Here is a 24,508-nt window from a genome sequence, read left to right on the forward strand (position 1 = left end):
TGATCCCTTTGGATTTTCACACACAACTGTCTTTAGAGTTTAAGATTTTGTGCAGTTGAAGATTGGTAAAATACCAGGCAATCTTCAGCTGTCCTGTTTCCGTGAGCCTGTGCCTTTTGTGCCACATTACTGTATCATGTGGTCTTTTGTTGAGTGTGATGAGTGTGTTGTATGTTCGGAGATGCTTTTCTGCTCATCTTAGCGAGTGAAAATATTATTAATGTATTTAATATTTCTTATTCTGAGATTTTTATAAATCAAACACTAAAATTGTTCAGCCTGTTTTTATATCTTTTACTCATTTCAAGCTCTAATTTTCTCATTGTATTGTCATATATTTTTTTTGCTTCTTTTTAGAAATAAATGCTTAAAATTAGAAAGATTACCTGCCATTAGGACGAGGTGATTTCAAGCATCGAATAAGTACAAATGTCCTACAGAAACACATATAATAATCCTATACGTGGTTTATTGTAATCTTATAATAGGAAATACTAGGTATATTTGAATGTATTTGAGTTTTTTCACTTGTTAAGGTCTCATTTTTGCAGTGTATTTGAGTTTCCCTAAACTTCCAGTCAGCTTGAATCTTCCGGTCTTAGCTCGAACAAGGCGTTTCCACCTGCAGAAGGTTTTCGTTTTGTTCTGTTTTTTGTTTTCTGCACCATTCTGTGTAAACTCTAAAATCCCAGGAGATTTCTGAAATACTCAAATCAACCTGTGTGGCACCAACAACCAAGTCACTGGCAAAGTCACTGAGATCCCCTGTTCTGATGGTCGATGTGAACATTAACTGAAGCTCTTCACGTGTATCTGCATGACTTTATGCATTGTCCTGCTGCCACATTGTCTGATTACATAACTGCATGTATAAAACAGAGGTGCAGGTGTTCCTATTAAAGTGACCGGTGAGTGTGCACACATTTGAAAGTTTGAGCATTTGTTCACGTCTGCCTTCTTAAAACCGGGAATCAGGTCTGGAACATGAAGTAGTCTTTGCAAACTCTTAATACTGATTTGGATGATTTATTACTACGATTTCTGGATAAGACAGCAATGGCCACTGGTTAAAAAAGCGAAATCACCCAATGCATTCTTTCTTCCTTCCTTTCTTTCTTTATCAAGCATCATAACTGATTTTGTTCTATTAAACGCATGCATTCGTCTCTGCCGAGTCTAAACGCACCCTTCCAAACCGTGTCCTCGATTGTCTCCTGTCACCCGCGCGCTCACTGTTGTCTTTATTTATCACGCGAACCAATGCTGGAAGTGCGCGCGCTGCTCTGCTCCGCCTCCGCGCGCGGCGTCTGACAGCTCGCGAGCTTCACACACACACACGCGCACGCACACACAAGCGCGCACGAGCCGCGGCGCTCAGCACTTCAGCGTTTCTTTCGCAGCTCCCCGACTGGCGCGCCGCTCAAATGCGAGTTTATTTCGCCGTAATTACCGGTAGCGACGCTAATGTCTTCGGCACGGACTGTGGGACGGATTTAGTACTGAGTTTGAATTTCAGTACATTCATTTGAAAGGTTTTTTTTTTCTTTCCTCCATCAACCTCAGTCATTTAGACGAGTATGGTTTCGCTGTGGAGTTGTGTCTCTATCAAGATAACATGCCTTTTCTTTTTCGGCTTTGCTGTTTTTGTCACACAGGGGGGCCCCAGCAACGAAGGTAAGAAGAGTATTTCACGAATTTTGAATTAGAAGTCAGTGAATTTAATGTAATGTTATTTGAGAGTCACGGTTGGAAAAAAAAGTACCTCAAACGTTAGCCTAGCCGTAATTGGAATGGCGCGCGAGCTCTCTCTCTCTCTCGCGCGCGCTCTCTCTCTCTCAGACTTTTTTTTTTTAAATTAATTAATTAATTTATTTATTTTTCCATTAATATAGCCTACCTGTTATAAAAATTTGGAGTAATATCATGTCTTCTGCTTCTTTTGTTATTCTGTAATTTCACTGACGTGACAAAATTGTTACAGTGACACGGTGTTACTACAGTTAGGCTACATTTTGTCTGGAAAACGCTCCACATTCCCTTCAGTGCTGAACCTGAAGACCTGTCAAACACAAACATGCTTCAAGAAGCTAGGATGAAATAAAAATGTACACAAGCCCGTGTGAAAATAAAAGAAAAAAGTTCATGTCACCACGTGTCGTGGTCCTCTCTATAGACCTGAGCACAGTGTGCCTAGGTATGTGCATGCAAGGTAATTACAGTCCAATGATAATGTGCCATAAATCTGTGCAAAAGGCACACTGTGTCCAGATACATATTAAAGGTGAAAATAGATCACGAGAAGAAAAGGTTCAGTTTAGTCCCCCCCTCCTCCTCCCACCCAGAATTCCCACTAATCCAGGCAGCAGTCATAACAAGCTCCAAGTTCAAAGATTTAAAGGTTAACTTGGAGTAAACAAAAAAAATAGTATATAATCAACTACAGTATATTATCAGGATGCTATCAGTATGCGCTTTCCCTCTCTCTCTCTGTCTCTCAGATTGCTCCACATCATGATATGCTTTGCCATATATTATGTTACAACAGTCTCGTAAACCTGTGATGTGTCACATGCATGATTACGCCGTCTCCATTTTTACCTACATTTTTGTCCTCATCATTTTGGATCATTTCGACACCACGATTTATCAATCCACCCACAGAAATCCCATCAGATATGCGGGATCGGTATTGCAATAACGATTGACAAATGATATGTTGTGCATGGCGAGACTGTGACTTCAATTGAAAAGAAAAAAAAAAGTAAATTTGAAAAAGTGCCAGGTTGCAAGAAGAAAAAGAAAAAAGGTAGGGTTTGTTATAGTAGTGTATGTCTGGGTTTTTTTTTCTCTCTCTCTCTCTCTCTCTCTCTCTCTCTCTGTCTCTCTCTCTCTCTCCCTCTCTCTCTGTGTGTGTGTGTGTGAGAATGTTTTTTTTTTTTTCTTCCAAATGTCCCCACAAGGATAGAACTAAATGACAGTTTTGAACTTATGGGGACATTTGGTTTAGTTTGGCTTTTTTTCCCCCCAGTGCAGCATGTTTCCTATTGGTTACTGAGTTTAAAGTTAGGGTTATAGGCATAGCGTTAATTAGCTGCGTTAATAATTATGCCAGTGGAAGGTCCTCACAAGGATAGTAAGACCTTGTGAGTGTGTGTGTGTGAGTGTGTGTGCACTTAATGGCGTGGTCACTGACGGTGGCAGGCGAGGACAGCACTACTTACATTCCCATAATAGATATAATAACATCCCAGATGTTGTTACATCAGGCGTATTCACAGCTATACATCTTTTTTTTTTCTCATCGACTTCTGAGCGTTCTGAAAAAGTAGAGCTCTGTGTCTGTTTGGTTCACATTGCTGCCTTTGTTCCCTGGGCGTCTAAGATTGTTTTGTGTCTGCTCGTCTCTGTAGATAGACGAGTGACTACTTTATGTGAGTGCTCTTCCCCCACTCTCTCTCTCTCTTTCTCTCTTTCTGTCTGTCTTTGATCCCGTACACTTGGTGATCCCATCAAGACATGTTGCGTCAGAATTTTTGCATCAAAATTGTGAACGAAAAACCAGCGTCGTTTTATGTGCTGTTTGCAATTTGAGATCGAAATCTAAAATCCAGCGTGTCCGTTACAAAAATACATCTTGCATACAAGTCTACTTTCACAACAACAACAAAAAAACCCCCAAAGACTAGAAACGAACTGGCCGAATGTTACATGAGTACAAATGTACTAATAATTTGGGGCCTAAAATAAAGTCAACAGTATCTTTGGTGAGAATTCTCCGACTTTGGATCGAGTTGGAAAAAGTGTGTCTGTCTGGAAGTCAGAAAATGGCAGTGAGCAATTAAACCCTCTGAAGAGACGAAACAAAGGTGAAGAAGGTACGCCGTGCAGGTTTGTCAGCATGTAACAGACTCGTCGGCATCTCTGCATCTCCGCACCAATTTCCGCATCGCACGGAAACACAGTAGACATTTGTACTCTCGGTTCTTCAGCACTGCAGTGTTTTAAACGGACACAAAGCACAGCCGCTCACCACGCCAAGTGCCAACCATTCCTGTTTAACTATAATTGATGTGCTCTAATTTGTCATCCAGTCCAAGTGCTTTCACGCTGTCATATAGAATATGTAAATTGTTCAGATGACTGCTTGGAGCGAGCATATGGATGGTGCATGACAGGTACGTGGAGTGCGTGATTGATCGCCACTGACGGTGGCACAATGAATCGTGGAGCAGTGTGGGGGCGCCAGACGGCTCCGTGCCTCCATCGGCACTCACAAAGGCATGGCAGACGAGGAAGGATAAAAGTCACGATTCCTTAACCCTGGCAGAATTTTAATACAAACACCGACCCCTGCTCTAATCTGCCAAGCAGATTAAAGAGTTTTCCGTTTCCTTTTCCTAACACGCAGGTCAAACCTTTCTGACTATTTTGCCTCTGCTCTTTTGTTTGAACTCTCTCTCTTTGTTTTGCCCTTGAATTATAAGGATGTTTATTTTCTTGTTAGGTCACGATTGTCTCTTACATGATAGCCTGTCACACAATAGCACCATTTTATCATTCAGTTAAAGAACAGTGTCAGGTAAGAGCACACTGGACGGTCGTCGTCCCCGATCCCCCCCCCCCCCTGCATTTGCCGTAGGACGGACATAACCTTAGAACATGATCTAGTTCAGCAGTTTAAACTTTATACTTTTTGTCCTAATTAGGTTTACGGGATTCTCCCCAGGATATATTTCATCTTGCAATTAGAACAATGTACACCGATATCTGTCATTCAAGTGGAACACATCTGAAACCCAGATTAATTGTCGCGAAGAGAACGTCACGCTGTAGTGCGAATGACTCTTTTCTGTCAACCTCGTGGCGATTGCGCACGCCCTTTATGTTTTCGGCGTCTAGTTTTGTTAATGAATATCTGAAAAAACCGAACCCCCGTTCTTCCATCCGGATCACCATCTGGAAAAGTGCCGCATTCCTTTCACTGTCATTTTCTAATATTGGCTAGGCGTTTTTTAAAAATTTTTTTATTGAGCTGCCGCGCGGTTTTATAACGCTGCCTGCTGTTGCCTGTAAATGATTTCACACGTGCTAAATGGGGCTGCCACGTAACATCTGATTAAAGTCCAGTTCACTGATGATCAGACAGACTCGAAAGGTCATCTAATTAACGCTAGCCCTATTCATTTGTAGAATCCTCCAGCTGCTCTCAAAGCGTTGCATTTCAAAGGCGATGTGAAGACGACACAGTGTTATTTAGTCACGTTCGTGCACGCAGAGCATACATACCGCACGTGATCGTGTCATACCCGGTTGAAAAATATCGGCGAAATGAACGAGTAACGAAGCGTGGATTCATAAAGGACGTTAACGTGATATACGCTGACTTTTAATGTGTTTAATGCACTTTCGAGAGCTGACTCTTTTCTACAACGTGTTGTATAGCTGTAACACTATCGCTGTGTACTCTGAAAGCCTGCAGTATCCTAATAACATGCCTCTCTCCTGTGTCCTGCTCTCCCCCAGTGAACCTGCTGGACTCGCGCTCTATAATGGGTGACCTCGGATGGATAGCCTACCCGAAGAACGGGGTGAGTTATACACACCCTCACTCCCGAACACTGCATTAAGACTGGGTCCAGGATAACATCTCAAGGTCTCACGATTCCCTTGAGTGTAGCAAAGACAGATTCAAAGTGAAAAATAATAGAACACGAACACATCAGAGACACAGGGGAGAGAGAGAGAGAGAGAGAGAGAGAGAGATATTTATTTTTCTTAAAGGGAAAGACACTACTCTTTGTTCTAATTTCATAGATAAACTGTGAATAATTAAGGGATGTTATATACGATTTGTAAAAATTTTTTATAACTAATTAATTTTTGAAAACTGTGGAATAGTCAAGTGAATGGAACAACTGCAAAGTGATGAGTAAAATCTATTTGGGAAAATATATCACATACTTTTTTTTTTTCCTCTGTATGAAAGTAGTAGATTGCTACAAGGTCAAGATACTATTTGACTGAAATGTACCAAGTTGCTTCCACACATATAAGGATCATTTTAAAATTGTGGTTAGATTTAGTTTAAAAAAAAACAAAACAAAACAATAAAATAAAAATACTTATATTGTCTTATAAACTGTCATCTCAAACACCTCAATAATAAACATTAAGAGCTGCATATTAAGCATTACACCAGGCAAAACCCGGGAAAAACACCAATACGGTCGAAACTTTCTACACTCTATAAATTTCCATGTGCGCTCTGATGGTGAGGTGAGACTACTGCTTAGCATTATACTCGAATACAAAGTCAACAAGACCAAAGTGTTACCCAGAATCTCTGTTCACAGTGTGGTTTGTAGCACCTTACAGTGTAGATCATATTCTGGCGTCTCTGAGTGAGAGGGTAATAATGTGTACAGCGAAGTGTAATTAAATGGCAAACATGTTATCAGGTAGGAAATTATGGACTACAAAGAAAGAGCCTGGTCAGCAGCCAGGATAAGCAGAGTTCATCATGTTTATAAGAACAGCGGGCATGGGTACGCAGGTTAATGCCATAACGGCATTGTTTGCAAAACCAAACACTGAGTTTCTGAAAAGCTTTGTGTTCAGTGACCCACAAAGGCATTTTTGTGTGGAGGCCAAAACTCAGACAGAAAAGAAAGGGTTTTCAGATATATATCGGTATACAGTGTGCGGATGGGGCTGCAGTCTACAAGATGAGAACGTCATATTTTCGGCTCCGTGAGCCATTCACGGTAAGTGAGTAACAGACAAGCTTTAATTCGCAGTGAAACAAAGGACATCATCAACGCAACATCTGATCATAATGACATCACCATTTGCCCATATCCTGGTGTGACGGTACAGTTCATTAACAAAGCATTGCATATGATTATGTGTAGGGGCCATCTGTTAGAGTAATCTCTGTGTGTGTGTGTGTTTACTATATCCACTCACAGTCAGAATGCGTAAAAGAAAACTGCATGCCGAGACTCGTATTTAAACACTCTACGGTATGAAAAGCCGCTTGCCTTATGTTTCGATCACGATCTCTGTTTTCACTCAGATTAGCCACTTCCACGAGCATTGTGAATCAGCTGCGCGTTGTGTGAACCTTCACCCATCGCTGTCTGTGCATGTGCAGCGGTAGCTGACCCCAGGGGTGCTCAGTGGCCTTTGTGTGTGTGCCAAGCCTGTAGTCGCTGTTGACAGTGTGCAGTCACGGCTCAATTCAGCTTCCTGTTGTGAAGTGAAGGGAGAACTCGAGCATTGTGTTTACCTGCACCTGCCCTCGGCTGCGACAATGCAGCCCAACAATAAGCTCTTAACTCTCCTGGCGCACGTGGTGTGGAAATGAATATTCAGATCGCAAGACAAATATCCTCGCCTGATATCCAGCTCGTTGCTCTGGGGGAGAAATAAATCTGTGCCAAATAAAAGACAGCTTTTTAAGTCACTCTTGGTGGTAAATAATACAAAGCTGAACAGCCGTAGTGTTTTAATTATATATCTCTAGAGTTTTCTCCAGAATGAAGTGATCATTTTTTTTTTTTTAAGTTATGATTTTTTAATTCTTGTAAGTCCATGGGTCATGTTGCATCGACTACATCACTGACTACGTTTACATGGACAGCAGTAATGTAGTTATTGACCTTATTCTGAATAAGACAATATTGTGATTAAGGTGTTTACATGAGTCGCTTTTAGAATACTCCTTTCATGTTCCAGTTTTATATGTTATAGAACATAGATCGATTAACAGCACACGTCATTACGTCACCGCGTCACGCCGTCCGACCTTCCCTCCAGAATTTCACGTATCGACATACAGTTCGTCTTCGTTTTGGTACCGTATACAGTTTTGGGTGTTTCATTTTTAATTTTATGAAAGCTTCAAGTACGGTTAATTATTTGTCATGCTTTACATGCAAATAGACGACTGCTTGAAGCCGCGATCTGAGTCCGAATCCACGTACTTACCTACTATATAGTAGCCGAGATATATGTATTTCTCCTACTACATAGTAGGTAAGTACGCAGTTTCGGACGCAGCCGTTCTCTCTTGTTTACCGTAAAGCGGTTGAGCACTGCCGTGTCTGATCGTGTCCTGTCGCACAATGCGGTGAACTCCCACACGACGTTAATAGTGTGAGTAGGCTGTGTACATGTCTGTACTACACGTCGATAATGCGACTAAAACAGGAATACTCCACATGTCTTAATTTGATTTGTGTTTACTTCGAGTACGAAGTACTTTAGTCGGATTAAGCTCATTAAAAATCACTGTTTACATGCTAGTTTCTTAATCAGAGTATCGTCTTAATCGGGTTAATATCAGATTATTGTTGTCCATGTAAACGCACTGATTGTTCTGTTCCACCCCCCCCCACACCAGAACCACCCAAACACCAATCAGAGCGAAAAGCCTGTTTCAGTCGGAAATGAGTCATGATATGGATAAAAATGCGTTTCTGTTCTCTGCTTTATGTTGTCTTTAATGGATGGGGTGCTTGAAAGCTTGTCTGAATTCTAACTCAGTATGTATGTTGGCGAATTGTGATCATTTATCCTACAGGAGGACACAGGATGCACTGTCATTTATTCAGACTGTGAATGCTGCACTAAAAAGTTATAAAATAAAAATAAATATAAAGTACGAGAGCGTTAATATTCAGAAGTCATGATAAGCCTGTAATGAAGAGAGAACTAAAGCTGTGACATCTATAATATCGGCACATTGTGTTTTTTTTTAATTTTTTTTATTAGCTTAGAGAGATACTAATTATTAGACAAATATTTGGCTATAATTAGATTTTTGTGTCATTTCTGTGCTTGTATAATCATCCTGCTTTTCAGTACTATGTCTATGGCTGTTTAACAAAAATATGCCAATAAAAATTGCTGAACATGAATTTTGAAAAGCAGCTTCAGAACAACAAGAGCTTGTAGGCGGCTGATTTGTAATCACCTTCTATGTGCGTGATTACACTGTCTCTGGTATAATTAGGTCAAATGAGTGTGTAGCTCAGCAGCTGTTTTGAGAGACAGTCTGGCTTTGCTGAACGTCGGAGGATATTTCCTGCATACATTCATCAGTAACTGTTGAGAGCGATTTTATTCATGAAAGACTAGTACTTTTTCTGTTAAATGTGTTTGTTTTCAGCGCTTGCTCCCTTAACTGCTGCGAGAACACCAGGCCAAAGTAGCGATTTACAGGAGATCAGCTAAATCTAGGCTTTGTGCTGGCCTGTAACACCTCCTGTTTCAAACACTGTTCTTTTTTAGCCAAAAGACTTTTATGTGACCCTCAGTAGAGGATCATCATTCCCTGGCTGCAACCTGCTTGGAAAGGCTCTCTCTCTCTCTCTCTCTCTCTCTCTCTCTCACGCACACACACACACAAACACACACTCTTTATATGTTGTAACCACAGGAAGTGAGTTTTACCCATGCTCGTCAGGTCTGTGTAGCTCCTCCTGTGCTGAATGGTAGGCCTCAGTGACCGGGGTTATCCAGGTGTCTCAGTAATGGTCACTGGGAAATGGGAGGTAATGACTGGTTATTGATTCAAAGTCAGCAGGTTGTGCATGGTGGCTTGAGTGCTTTTGCTCTCTGCCGCTCTGCATGGTGCACCTTCTACACTGAGGGAGAAAGGGCCAATGTCAGCAGAGTTTGAAGTGCTTGGGTAAATTTGTGCTTAAGGCACACAAGAGCTCACACAGGGAGAATTGACGTTTTGCAGGGTAAAAAGCGGTTGCAAATAAGCGGTGTGGGTTAGTGGAGGTGAGGGAACAGAGAGAGCGCCTCAGCGGGAGACTCGCTAGAAAGGAGGTCTGGGGATTTGGAAGAGTCGAGAGCAGGGGATGATGATGGTTCAAACACATTTTCTTTTTTAAATTGTGCCTGAAGTGCTGGAGGGCGTCTACGCTTGCCAACCTCACTAAAGGCAGATTGGCCGTAAATGATAGCCGTTCCCATGTGAAAGTACAATAATGCCCTTCCAAGCCTGGACAATCCACATGTTTCTTTCTTGCTTATTAAAATTTTATTTAAATGGGGCGCACGTGGGTTAACACGTTCGCCTCACACCTCCACGGTCGGGGGTTCGATTCCCACCGCTACCCTTTGTGTGCAGAGTTTGCATGTACTCCCCGTGCTTCTTCCGGGTACTCCGGTTTCCTCCCTCAGTCCAAAGACATGCACGGTAGACTGATTGGCATGTCCCAAGTGTCCGTAGTGTATGAATGGGTGTGTGAATGTGTATGTGAGTGTGCCCTGCGATGGATTGGCACCCTGTCCAGGGTGAACACCCGCCTTGTGCCCCATGCTCCCTGGGATATGCTCCAGGTTCCCTGCGACCCTGTAGGATAAACCGTATAAAAAAAAATGGATGGATGGATTTTATTTAATTTGAGTGTTTTTAGGTTTCTTAATCTTGTGCCATTTTGTCCTTAGTGATTTATATGCATGAGCTCAAAATATAACTTGCTGCATGTGTTATTCTTTTTATATATTAATAGTTTTTGCTCATTTCCAATGAAAGTGCTAGTGCTGTTGGCGGCACTAGAATATTTAAGGGGAGAAAACTGGTGGGAGGGCTCTCGACTGATGCAACAGTAACTTGAGTGTGAGTCTGAATCCTGACAAACAGCCATCTATGAAGGGAGGAAGGGATAGAATACTCTCTCCACCGGCAATCACAGCGACACTAGCCAATTGTGGGCATCTGAGAGTTCATGTATGCGGAAGAGGGTAGATAGCGCCTTCCTCCGAGTGTGTTATACTGCCCAGTGACACAGCATAGGAGAGATGACTTTTAGGACCATACCAACTGAGTGTGTAAAATCATAAAAGACATGCAAACAGTTCTGTTGACTGTCATGAACTACCATGGCACGCATAAAAGAAGAAGAAGAAAAGAAGACACATACAGTACAACCAAAAACCAAACCAGTGCACCCTAAATATACACATACAAGCTTCAATGTTGTCTCTAAAAGTTCCTCAGCAGTTTTGACCAGGATTGTCTTTATCCTGGACAGACTTTATCCTGTTCATAGTGAGGTGTGCTTTTTAATTAGCGTTTCTGTTGCAGATCTTCCCCCTTACCTGTTCAGCTTTACAGTGTTGCAGTGGCTCTCTCAGTATCTGCATATCATGACCAAGCTAACAGCAGCACATTAAGGAAATAAGAGAGGATCCTATTTGCTCTGGTTCACTGCGATTTTTATAAGCACCCGACCCCCCCCCCCCCCAATCTCCCCCCACCATACCATCACCCCCTTCTGCTTGGTGCATTAACGCAACCCATCTGAAAGGACTCCTGTGTTTATTAGAGGAATATAATCATTTATGGCTGAGTGAGCTTCAAACCATGTTATGTGGACATTTGGCTGCCTGGAATGAAATGGAAATTTGCCGTGAACAGAGCCTAAAAAAAAAAAGGGCGCTGCTAATGTGTTTTCTGAACCACATTTATGGTCCACCTTGACAGGGGGAAATGTGGTTAGACTATAAGTGGCGTAATAGATGATACAGTCAGAGCATCCATGAAAAATAGCCAGGGTAATGTGTCAATGCTGCCATTATGAGTTTACCTATGGAGATGCATTTTAAAGCTGGATTTTTTTTTTTATCTCATTATTTGAAAGTGCATTTTCTAGTAAACTACTTTGCTCTTGCGGCACGGTTGTATTTAAACACAAGGCAGAACCACAGCGAAGCTACTGTATTGTGCTGAACTGCGCGTGTTCTTTGTGGGAATTGTGCTGCTCAGGTACTTTCCAAATCCCCAGTGCAAAGGAAGTCAAGGTACACGGATAGGTTTTTTTTTTTTTTGTCGAGGGGGGTGCACGATGGCACTGGGATACTCTTAAGACCAGCATGAAAACTCATACTCATGCGATCAGAATGAAAAGTTCAGAGCCTGCAGCTCTGCTCTTTTCATGCAGCTCCGGTAACACACTCCCAACGCAATTAGCTCAGTTAAGCCTGAAGCTAGGGCCACAGCTCAGCGCATGTGGTCAAGAGGGCTCGTCTGATTGGAATTGAACTGCAGAAGTAGTCGCCGGCTCCGACTGGGATGACTCTCAGTTTGGCTTACCAATGTGCCGCGTACCCAGCGAGTAACATATCTACTGTGATCCGATGTTTGCAGCCTCTACTTTGTCAGAGACAAAAATAGTTGTGTGCGATGAAGGAATCCACGGTGCTAGAGTTGCACTGCTCTTGCGTTGGGCAGTTCAGCCTAGTGCACAATTCTCTATGTTCCAGCGAGTGTCACGTTGGTCCCTGCCCACTGGTAATGTGACGCCTCTTGAGGATCACAGTGTTCATTGATTGCACATTTGAAGAACACAAAGGCCTGTTTGGGCCCTTGGGCTTGGGCTTTAGAGGTCCTGCCTTGTTAACTGCCATGGTATAGTTTTCCTGACTGTGTGTTACAGGTAGCATTGTTTTTCCAATCTCTCCAACCCTGATATATTGTTATTGGTGTTTTCTGCTTGAGAGCACAAGACAGAATAAAAAGGTAATAACTTTGTCTTCAACAGTGTTACGGTAGAATGGAAACCAATATAATCTGGTATTATATGCTGCTTGTATTGTGTAGTTCTCATCACAAAAACATCATTCATGAACCATGCGGTTGCGTATATACTATGAATTATTGAAAAATGTATTTACGTAATTACAAATAAATATCTGAATCTCTAATTTCCCCAGAATTACAATATCATTTTCTCTATCTTTTTGCCAGTGGGAAGAAATCGGAGAGGTGGATGAAAACTATGCTCCTATTCACACGTATCAGGTGTGCAGAGTGATGGAGCACAACCAGAACAACTGGCTTCAGACGAGCTGGATCCTAAACGAAGGTGCTCAGAGAGTGTTCGTGGAGCTCAAGTTCACTCTGAGGGACTGTAACAGCCTGCCTGGCGGCTTAGGCACCTGCAAAGAGACTTTCAACGTCTACTATTTCGAGTCCAATGATGACGACGACAGGAACATCCGCGAAAGCCAGTACACCAAGATCGACACCATCGCGGCCGATGAGAGCTTCACTGAGCTGGATCTGGGTGACAGAGTGATGAAACTAAACACCGAAGTAAGAGACGTCGGGCCTCTCACTAAGAAAGGCTTCTACTTGGCCTTCCAAGACCTGGGAGCCTGCATCGCCCTAGTGTCTGTGCGGGTCTTTTACAAAAAGTGTCCCACGGTGGTGAAGAACTTGGCCGTCTTCCCAGACATCATCACCGGGTCAGACTCTTCTCAGCTTCTGGAGGTGTTAGGGACCTGCGTCAACAACTCGGTGGCCGAGGAGCTTCCCAGAATGCACTGCAGCGCCGAGGGGGAGTGGCTGGTGCCCATCGGGAGGTGCATGTGCCAAGCAGGCCATGAGGAAGTTAATGGTTCCTGTCAAGGTTGGTGAACATCTTCATTATTATGCAAATGCAGGCTGGCAAACGGCAGCGCATGTTCAACGGTCCTCCTTGAACCAAGCCTATGAATGTCACGGACGTTGAAGAGTGTCCACGCCCTTTGCGGAGCCAGGGAGTGCAGTGACATTCAGATCAGATTCATAACACGATCCCGGTTTAGTCGTACGCCACGCGATTTATAGGTCGTTGAAACGGAAAAAGATTTATGTAGGACATTTGAAGAGGAGTAGTGTTGTGAATATTGGCAATCTTATTAGGAACTCTTCGCATGGCTCAGTGGTTGGAGGGAGCGATGAGAAGAGAAAGAGGTGTGTGCGTGTGTTTGTGTGTGTGTGTGTGTGTGTGTGTGTGTGTGTGTGTGTGTGTGTGTGTGTGTGATGGGTTGACTATCTAACAGCTGGCGGAGGGCGCATTGACTCCTGCGATGAATCTTAGAATCTGGACAGCACAATAGCCCAGAGCTCACAGCACCCTGCTTTGTTTCAGGCTGTATTTTCCATTATGGTGAACAAAAGGCATCACAGGGACAGTGATTAGGATCAAGACTCTTCCCTGAAAACATGAATTGTGTATCTATAGATGTTAGTCTTTCCAGGGTGATGGAAAAGGCTTTGACCCAGTTTAAGTCATTATTTTTAGAAATGCTTACTCCGTTCCTGCCTCCAGCTAGACAGTTGAGCAAAGACGGCTTGCTTCAGTCTGTTTTGAAATCATCAGTGGAGTTTTGGCTCTCTGATTTTCATGGGCATGCAAAAGATTCTGCTAGTTTTACCGAAGCAAGCATGTTTTTGCCTGTGTGTCGACAGAACGACTGTAGACGTCACTTTCCCTGTACTGAAGAAGTGTCATCACTGATTGAGTCATACTCTCTGAAACCTCTCCCCACTCTCTTTGCTGCTGTTTTCCTATTTGTAGAGACAGTCCTCAGTGAGATACCATCGTACCTTGTATTTTTAATAGACTTTTCATACAACGGAAACTCAACTTTGTCGTAACACCCCCCTCAATCATCCACCCCCCTCCCCCCCACCCCCCCAGCGCCCCATGTACGTGTCTGGAGTCGATAAATACAGTACATCCTCATTTTGGTTTCTATGGCAACTGGAGACTTCTCCTCAGTCTTTGACATTCAGAGATATAAAATTTTTACACTTTCCCCCAACGTGAGCCAGACACACTGCAGGAAGAGGATGAAAGCCGGCTTTAGTTAGAGTTTATGCAGCTGATGAGCATGGTGCGCCTTTTCTCGTCATTCCTTAGACGTGAACGACGCCGTGCAGGAAACGGGCGACAGTGGTTTTTAGGAGCAAATCCGGTAGTTATAAAGGCATATAAAGTAGTTCCCATGTACTCATCCTTACCGTGTCTCGTGCTTGCAGAAATTCAGCAGTGCCCTTAATTCCGCCTCTTCCTCGAGCCACTCATAGATTATCAGTGCTGGCTGCTCAGTGTGCCATGTGATGATGGAACCCCAGCAATTCACTTCTCTCTTCCACACACACACACACACACACACACACACACACACATACACACATACACACACAGGGCTGTGCAGCCATCCAGCCATCTCTCCCTCTCACACACTCTCTCTTTCGCTCTCAGTCCTGTTCTGCAGGCATTTAATCATTTATCCTCCAGTGCGACATCAGGTGCTTCTCTCTTTCCTATGAGCCATACTGGTGATCAGCCTCCCCCGCAGCCCCCACCCGAAGCTGGAGGCTATAATGATGGCTGGGACTGAGGGATAGAGAGGGATGGCAGAGCAGTGGAGAAGAGAGGAGAGAAGCGATGGTTACACGCTCCAGCGCTGGAGGAGGGCAATGTGTCCTATGAACGATATGGGCCCTTCCTCTTCTGTCCCTCTCCCTCCTTTCCCTCCTTTCCCTCCTTTCCACAGATTGCTCCTTTTGTCTGGCTCCCGAGTTGGTGCTTTGCGATAAGACTTTTCTCTCTCTCTCTCTCTCCACCCTCTCTTTTTTCTTCTTCTGGAGAACGGTGTGATATTTCTGTGTGAATTAATTTCCATTGAGCCTTCCTAAGGGAACGCCCGTTGGCCCTGAACTGGAAGCTGCAGCTTTTCGTGCGGTTGCCCAGTTCACATGCAGACGAGGCAGCAATGCGTTGAAAATGAATTTTGCCCAATCGCGTGTGGGACAGCCCCCCATTCAGCAAGCATGAAGCGAGCGAGCGTTACAATCCCATTCCTAATGAGACGAACAAGCAGAAGGAGTATACACAGTGCCACTCCTGATTCACAGGAACGTGGCACGCAATTATAAAATGACTGTAAACACAAGAGCAGAATCCACCAGAGATGCACAAGAGAGGAGCCACACGCTCTTCAGGGAGACACCCTGATTACATCCCGCTCGTCACTTGAACAAGAGCAATTGAATTAGATTGAGAGAGGAAATCATGACAGTTTAAATTGTATAGAGTTACACAGGAATCTGATGACAAGTCCAAAGGGAAGAGAAAAGGTGTACATCTTTAAATTCCACTCGTACTCCTGCCCTGTCCGATTAACAGAACTCGTGTCTCGTTCGTCTAAGCTCAGTCAGTACCTGATAGGTAAGGTACGGTCGAGACAGCTTGGGGAATACACGCAATTGTAACACACATAAAAAATTAACCTCCAAAACTTGAACACCCAGAAATGTCAGTTTTGTGGCATGGCTCTGTTTTATGAGCCTGTCTGATTTGGATGATGGAGTACCACTGACTGTTGATGGATGAAGATGTGACTTCTCTTAGGTGTAGTGTTCTGTTTCATGCCCTTACAGGAATATAGGTCACATTTCCACTGAGTGGCCAACTCTCGCTCCCAAGGGTCCTTCTGTGAGCACTAGCAAAAGCTTTCTGTTTATGGACTAACAAATCTGACGCCATCCACAGACACTTTTATCCAGAACACAGAAACAGAGGTCATTTCCGAAGACTATTTCTAAGTGCGTTTTTTATTTTCATCATCAGCCTTATGGCTAAATAAGGATCAATTAAAGCACAGACGTGATTTTAAACAAGTACTTATGTGAATAATTCAACACGCCTTCCCAGGTTTTGTTAAAAAAAATTCTTTAATGTTCATGATGCATTCAATACCGGACACTTAAGAAACAAACCAAAAACCTTTTTCATACTGCTGCATAATTTATATTAAACGAACTTTATTTGTTTTTTGAATAAAACGTAATTGACTACATGTTTTGTAAGCATAGCATCAGATTAATGTATTCTCTCTCTCTCTTTTTTTTATATAGAAAATAACAAAAGCTAGTCTTCTAACACTGAGAAATGTACCAATACAGAGGGTTTGTCATCAGCCACTCTCTGAAAATGTTTAAGAAGATGCCGTATAAAATCAGTGCCACGTGAAACGATTTATAAAGGATTTTGAATTTAATCCTTCAAAAGGAAAACAGTACAACACTTTTGATTAGAACGTTCACATTTTTAAGCAAAAAGTCTCTAATATTTATGTAATCTTTCCGCTGATTATGTGATCAACACGGGGCAATATTGCATTTACTTAATAAAGTACTTTTTGACACCTGATAGTTTGGGTGTAAAGATGGATAAAGAGAGCGATTTTTGTAAAATATACTATAAAATATTAAAATATATGTCCATAAATGATTTAAGTCCAACCTCTGTGGCAACCCAGGCTTTATAAATGGAAGAAAAATAAAATGATGTGGACCACCTACTGTACATCCAACCAGTCAGGACGAGGCGTCTCTACTCGCCTGTCAATCATGTTGCCTATCTGTTCTGAAAGCTCCGTTTGACGTGTTGGTCAAGGCAAAGTGTGTGCCTTTGTCTCTAAACTGTTTTGGCTAACTACTTTCAATACTACAGCTATTCCTTGATGGGGTAAACAAATCACAAATGCGTTGTATAACCCACTGGGAAAGTAAAAGCTTCAGTGTGCCACCCAGTCGCATGATTTATTTGCCCAGAAACATAATTAGATAAATGCATTAACGCAAAGAAAGTGAAATAAATGAGTATAACAAAAAGGCAGCTAGTCCATCCATCTTTCCATCCATTCATCCATTTTCTATACCGCTTGTCCTACAGGGTCACGGGGAGACTGGAGCCTATCCCAGGGAGCATTGGGCACAAGGCAGAGTTCACCCCAGACAGGGCACAATCACATACACATTCACAAACCCATTCATACACTACGGACACTTTGGACATGCCAGTCAGCCTACCATGCGTGTCTTTGGACTGGGGGAGGAAACCAGAGTACTCAGAGGAAACCCCCGCAGCACGGGGAGAACATGCAAACTCCTCAGGGCCGTGGCAGGAATCGAACCCCCCACCCTGGAGGTGTAAAAGGCGAACATGCTAACCACTAAATCACTGTGCGCCCAGGTAGCAAGTCACTGGCTGATATTTAAGGTCTTCTTCTTCTTCTTCTTCTTCTTCTTCTTCTTCCTCTTCTTATTCTTCTTCTTATTATTATAGTTATTGTGATGGCTTTGCACTGATTTGTATTTCGCTTGGTTTCATCAGTGTTTCTGCATACCTGCATATACTTTATTCTGAAAAGATTATATGACTAGTAAAAATCACTCTATCCTCCACCAAATCTTGGCCGATGTGTGTATTGCAGCAGACTTTGGGATTCAGAGCGAGTGGCATGTGCTAATGTTACAAACATGTCACATTTAAACATAGCTAAGTACTACGTACTTTTTCTGGTTGGCAAACCGACTAGGAAACCAAACTCCTGCAATCCTGAAGCTCAAGCTTTCCCTGTGACAGTTAGAGGAAAATGTTTGAAATGCTACTTAGCCCAAATGGTGCCAAAGTTAGCAGAGTACATGACTAAAGGGAAAGAATGTTGTACGCAGAGAATGAAGAATGCCAGCTCGTTGAGACGGACAGCGATGAGCTGAGCGAACTGCCAGACTGATTTTGGAAGTATGACAGATAGAGAAAAGAAAAATAAACAGAGAGAGAGCGGGTCGGATAATGCACACACCCTTGCTCGGTCGGGTTCATTCCGACGAGCGTGTCCTGAAAGAGCTGGATCATCCATGATCTCCAGTATTTTCATAACTGTCATTTGTTACTGGAGGAAATGTCAAACTGGATCTAGTCCCTCGCCACACGCTTTCACTTGCCAAAGGAAGATACGACAGAGATGACAAGAAGCTCCCCCACCCTGAAGCACAGACGCGCACAGTCTTTCTTTATCACAAGGCAGGAAAAATAAACATGCAGTCAGTTTATCTCACTAAAGACAAACTAAAGCAAAGCAAGAGAGGATAATCAGGACATTTTGGAGTAATGAAAGAACAGGAGCCACGTGTCAATCCAAGTTCGTCTGTGAAGTGGAAAGGGGGAGTGTTTGCTACTCTAGTCACTGTTTGACACTTTCACAGAGGGCTGATCTAATCAGGGCTGCGGTGTCGGATGTTACGAGGTCATTTGTAAGCAGTTGTCGTAGCCTAAGCGTGTGCTGTGTGATGTGCTGGTGTTCACAGCAGCATCAGAGACTGCAGTGCAGAGCTCCGGGTCTTAAAGGAAAATAGCGGAGGATCACAAAGCGACAGCATTATCCCGACACTTGACTTAGATTGTCTGCTTAGCTAGGAGAAGGGGAAAAAAAATATCTCTCTCCGCACGGTTTCATCGTCTCTATGCAAAACGTCCTTTTGCTGTAAACGACACTATTTCACAAGCATGAAGCTGTACAAGGTTGTGTTTCCACTCTGTATTATGTAAGGCTGACTCTAACTGCATGCTGATTAACGCTGCACCTCGGTGTCTCTGCCTGCACGCTGCAGGCACATTCGTCTTTCGTTTTTTTTTTTCAGTCAACGCTACTAAACACGGCCCTCAGAGAACCAGCCTGAGCACTTCCACAACTAATAAAGTTGTTACCAGTCCTGCTTCTGAGCGATTCACTTATTAGAGCATTTAATCCATACTCTTCTGTTTTTAGATATCATACAGCACTATCAAGAAGAGGTTTCTGAACTGCTGTGAAGTCTTTTCTCTTTCCTTTTAGATATTTTATGACCTTGGAAGTATAAAGCTGTATTTGCCCAGCAAACAGGGAACGTCCCCCGGACCACTTAGATCCGCAGTTGGTCTGGTTTATAACGTTCGCTGGCAGACGTTCCGAGGACGTCAGAGAATATCGAATCATAACACTACTGAATGTGTTCATTTCAGCGAAAGTCCCCTAAGCGTCCCAAATAGCAGCTGGGCATCCTACACATGGACGTTCGGGGGATGTTGTAGAGGCCATTTAGGGAACGTCCTGGGGACCTTTTTTTGTCAGCTGGGTGACAATTCTGTGATTTAAGCAGATAAACCAGCTGAAGCATTTAATTTATACTTTTCTGCAGTATTTTGGTGTAAAACATCTCACACAGTGCATATTTAGTATTATTAATACACACACAAAAACACACACACATATATATGTATATATGTATGTATATATATATATATATATATATATATATATATATATATACGGTATATAAACAGTACTCACTAACTGCATTTTGCCATAAAAGTCAAATGAATGCGTATAATTTTAGTCAAGGTCTTCATTTTAAATTTATTTATTTATTCATTTTATTATGATATATATATATATATATATATATATGTATGTGTATATATATATATATATATATATATATATATATATATATATATATAGATAGATAGATAGATAGATAGATAGATATCTTTTTTTTTTACAAATACATATAAACATTTTTTTTTTTCTATTAATCAACTGTTGTATGGCTATTTCCCCGTTTCAGTTATGTTTACAAATTCAAAATAATTTAAAAAAGAAAAAAAATGGAACAACTAACAAATCAGATTTTTTCAGTATTGGTACAAAAAAAACCCCCTAATTTTAAAATAAAGTGCATTTGCAAGCAATAAGCTCTGAGGTGCGCAAGTCAGATTTTGAAATTTATTTGATATTTAGGCATATCAAATATAATTCCTTAATTAGTCCAAGAGCCATTGGGCTGTAGTGTCTTCCTCTTCCTGAGATGCTGTTAGAAGTAATATAAGCAGTATTTTATGATGCAGTTTGTCGAATGTATTGTTCGATACGCAGACGTATCGGATAAAAAGATATAAATACGGTGCTATACGATACAATATAATTCACCGTATCAGTTCAACTTGTCCTCAAATTGACTAACTGACACTTTCCGCTATTTATAAATTTGACTCGTATTAAAACCAGCGTGTCTTATCAGATGACTCATGGGTAAGGAGGTTTAATAATCCAAAGTAATTTTAATCTTGAGCGAATCATGCAGATCTCAGATCAATTATTAGGGAAGTATTTTCATCTCTCTCTCTTTTTTTTTTTTATAAGAACCATGAAGAATAATTAAAACAAAATTGTATAGCAGAACGCAAAGAGTAATATTGAGGAGTATCTGCACATTGCTCATGTTAGACACTGAGATGCTGCCAGAATCCTTGTGTTGAGTGTATTAGCAGATTTCCAACTACATGTCATTGATTTAATGGAATTCAGATAGCGGATTTGCCGTTGCCAAGTATCAGGCTCGGCCCACCCCGCTATTCAAACAGTGCACTGAGGGAAAATAAATAATTCCAGCTCCAACAATGGCAAAGCACAAAGACCAACACTGGATGCTGCCAATCACCCGCTTGCACATTGCCACTTGTGTGCTTTTGTTTTTGGGTGCGTTTACACGAGGGAAACTAAGCATAGAAAGAGGATGTTTGTCTTTTGATTGGTTAAAAAAAAAAAAAAATCATTTACGAAAACGAATTTTGCAGTAGTTCATATCGCTGTCTATATCCATGTACTATTGATATTCATGAAAAGACTAACTCTACTGATGTTTCACTTGATTTGATCAATAGTTTACATTTTGTCATTACATTTAATAGGTTGATTTTCTTCAGCGTTATAGATACATCTACAGAAAAGCGTCTGTTATAAGTGAACTTGCTATTTATTCCCCTAATTCAGTACCAACCGGATTCCTCGTTTAATTAGCACCCGATTGATTTGTCAGAGCATTTATGTGGCTCATTCATTAGCAGTGTTGTTTCTCACTGATTGGTTTTCTTTAACTTGCAGCACTTCGCTTCCTATCTGAGCCCCACGGTTTCAATTATTGGACATCTCTGCCATGTTTGAAGTTGTTTCTAGTAAATTCAGTAAAGTCCTATCAATCAGTATGTTTCATCCCACACGGTCCTCTGTGAGAGGGAGTGCGTTTACGAAGCTTCTCGCCAGCTTGTTAATTGTCAGACCCACCACTGTTAGCTGCATATTAATGAGGCATTAGCCTTTGTGCAGCACATTATGAGCTCCCCCTCCACCATGACATTGAAGAGACATCATGCCACAGGTAGCAGCAGGAGGGGTCGGCTTCACATCCTCAAGCAGCCGTCACGGTCGAGCATGACAAAAGCAGTTCACAAGACCGAGATGGAATGATGTATGATTTAAGGCTCACGGTTTAGTGTAAATGCGACGGAGGGTAAGAGTTAAAAGGTTGGAGTTGTGTGGGTGGAACAGTGGAGAAGTTTGGTGTGGAAGTCATTGAAAGATCTGCCGGTTGTGTGAAAGTCCTTTACAGAACAGACATAGATGTGAAAACCTACTACTTATTGACTTTTTTTTTTTTTTTTTGCAAAAGAAAAGTTTCCATTAGTGTGTGTTTTTAATCATAATTATTATTATTTCTTACTGTGGTGCGATGCGTTTTGATGTAGGCTACCTCTCCTGCTTCCCGCACACATTCACCTTGCCATTAAACATATTGAGGGAAGAAGATTCTAGCCAGGCTGGAGTATTATCTTTTATATGTAATGCGAGAAGAGAACACCAGAGCTACTAGCCAAATTCTTAATACTTACTGACCTTTTATCAAGGATGTTAACATGATACACTACGTTAGAAACTTTGGTAGAAAAGGATAATAATATAATGTCGTTCAGTCCCTCTTGGTCTGCCCATATGTTATTATATTATGTCAGCTACCACTTTTAAGCCTCATCAGTTTGGTTCTCAGGTGACTGGGCAGCACATTGGAGCTTTTATTTATCCTGTGGGTTAGTTCTTGTCCACACATGTAAAGATTGTGTAAAGGTTGTTTGGCAGTTATGTGAAGGTTGTGTAGAGGTTGTGTGGAGGTTGTGTAGATGTTATGTGCAGGTTGTAATTTAAAACCTTATTGATGGTTAAAATAATGTAATATTAATAGAGATGGCATCGATACTGGACAGATACTAGCAAAAAATGGTGAACTAGATATAAGAAAACATATCAACAAATATGTATGTTTTGAATATTTGAAAATTTTGGAAACATTTGGAAAATAAATTTTTTTGGAAGTGGAAATGTAATGTGACATATGTAGAGACTTGACTGTTTATTTCTTTTGTTTATTCTTTTCAAAGAGTTTAACTGTAAAGTGCTTCAGTAAGAAAAAAAAAAAAAAGCTTAGCAGTTTTTAAAGAAAACTATATGGGATGAGTATGAATATCACCTGATAGTCAAGGTTTCAGTATTGGTGTCAGGATTGAAAAAGATAAAGTACCATCTGTAAATACTGCAGTTTTTAGAACTGGGAAAATTGCCAGTAAAACAGACATATTTCAACGTTTTCATTCATTTTAGTATTATTCTTGTGTGAATTTAATTACCGTTTACCTGTATCGTACATGAAAGTAAATGAACTTCATCGGCCAGATGTTTTTAGCAGGGATTTTTGGTGGAACCTTGAATAGGGCATGCAGGTCTCCAGGGAAAAACAGGAAGACCAGATTAATCCAGGTATATTCTCAGAATGAAAAGGACATATAACATGTCTATGTTGATTCCTATTGTGTCGTTCAATAGAAATATAACAGTGTGTATGGCTGTAGTGTAACCGGTCTGATCTGCCTAGCCCGGCTACACTGCGTTGTGTTCTAGTGCACAATAGACACTGGACACCGGCGTATCTTGTTGAACTCGGGTTTATTCGTCCCGTAGACAAGCTCAACGTCTATTTAGAGTTCAAAGAGAGCAAAACGTCGTCTTACAGGATTTATCTTCACAACAATCCTCTCTCAGTCAAACAAACTAATAGCCTAATACAATGAACTTGACTAAAGTAATACACTTACTGAACATGGTGACGGGAGTACAAAACACATGCACATACCTACTTAGAGTTCAAAGAGAGCAAAACGTCGTCATACAGGATTTATCTTCACAACAAACCTAATGAGAAAATAACGTAAGCGTGTACCTCGATAAGAAGATAAAATGGCGACAGCTAGCACACACACACACACACACACGAGAAAAACTTGATAATTTGCTCATCTTTCACAAACTCATTGTACAAGTAAAATACACAGCAGAAACGACACAGTCCGTCTATCCTAATAATACTATAAATGATTAAACGAGGTTGTGCACTTTAAACGGCTTTTACAGCTTAAAATTCAAACTTTATAGTCGCGCTGGCTTAAGTACATACCTCTCTCAGTCAAACTCAACGCCGACTGACGAGAAACCGGAAATGACACGATACATCTGCTACCAATTAGCAAAGAGCGCTATAACACAAATAAAGTACTCCCAACACCAAGGACAGCAAACTGTTAAATAACCGCGAAGGATTTTTTAACACGAAAAAATACAATACATTTTATTTCCTATTTTTCCTATATCTGTTACAGTAGCATGTTGTGTTAGATATCAGAACGGTCTCAAAATCTCATACTAGTGAAGGAAATGAAAAAGAAAAAAAAAAAAACATCCCAACAAAACTCAGGCTCATGTTTGAGCATCAGCTGTGGAAAAAAAAAAAAAAAAATGACTGAGAAAAAAAATACGTTTTATTCCCATACAGTAATTTGACAGCTGAAGAGCTTCGAGTGAAATTAAAACCAGCCAAACAGTATGAGACAACAAACACAAACAAACTGACATTTGACACACCCACACAGGGAGAAATATTAAATGATCATCCAGCTCTGTGTGTACGTGTGTGTGTGTGAGTATGTGTACTTGTTTGCTCAGT

General features: G+C 41.5%; 1 protein-coding gene across 1 annotated transcript in view; it reads left to right on the top strand.

Moving 5' to 3' along the window:
- The first annotated feature begins 1,209 nt into the window (after nt 1–1,209).
- The window catches only part of LOC108276527 (ephrin type-A receptor 5), a 63,448-nt gene continuing 40,149 nt past the window's right edge, over nt 1,210–24,508 (top strand). Inside the window, exons 1-3 of the mRNA XM_017488273.3 lie at nt 1,210–1,674; nt 5,524–5,588; nt 12,767–13,430. Coding sequence (XP_017343762.1) covers nt 1,578–1,674; nt 5,524–5,588; nt 12,767–13,430 — 826 coding nt within the window. The 5' untranslated portion in view covers nt 1,210–1,577. The remainder of the gene's footprint in view (nt 1,675–5,523; nt 5,589–12,766; nt 13,431–24,508) is intronic.

The sequence above is a fragment of the Ictalurus punctatus genome, chromosome 16, assembly GCF_001660625.3.
Source record: "Ictalurus punctatus breed USDA103 chromosome 16, Coco_2.0, whole genome shotgun sequence".
In the NCBI taxonomy this organism is placed as follows: domain Eukaryota; kingdom Metazoa; phylum Chordata; class Actinopteri; order Siluriformes; family Ictaluridae; genus Ictalurus; species Ictalurus punctatus.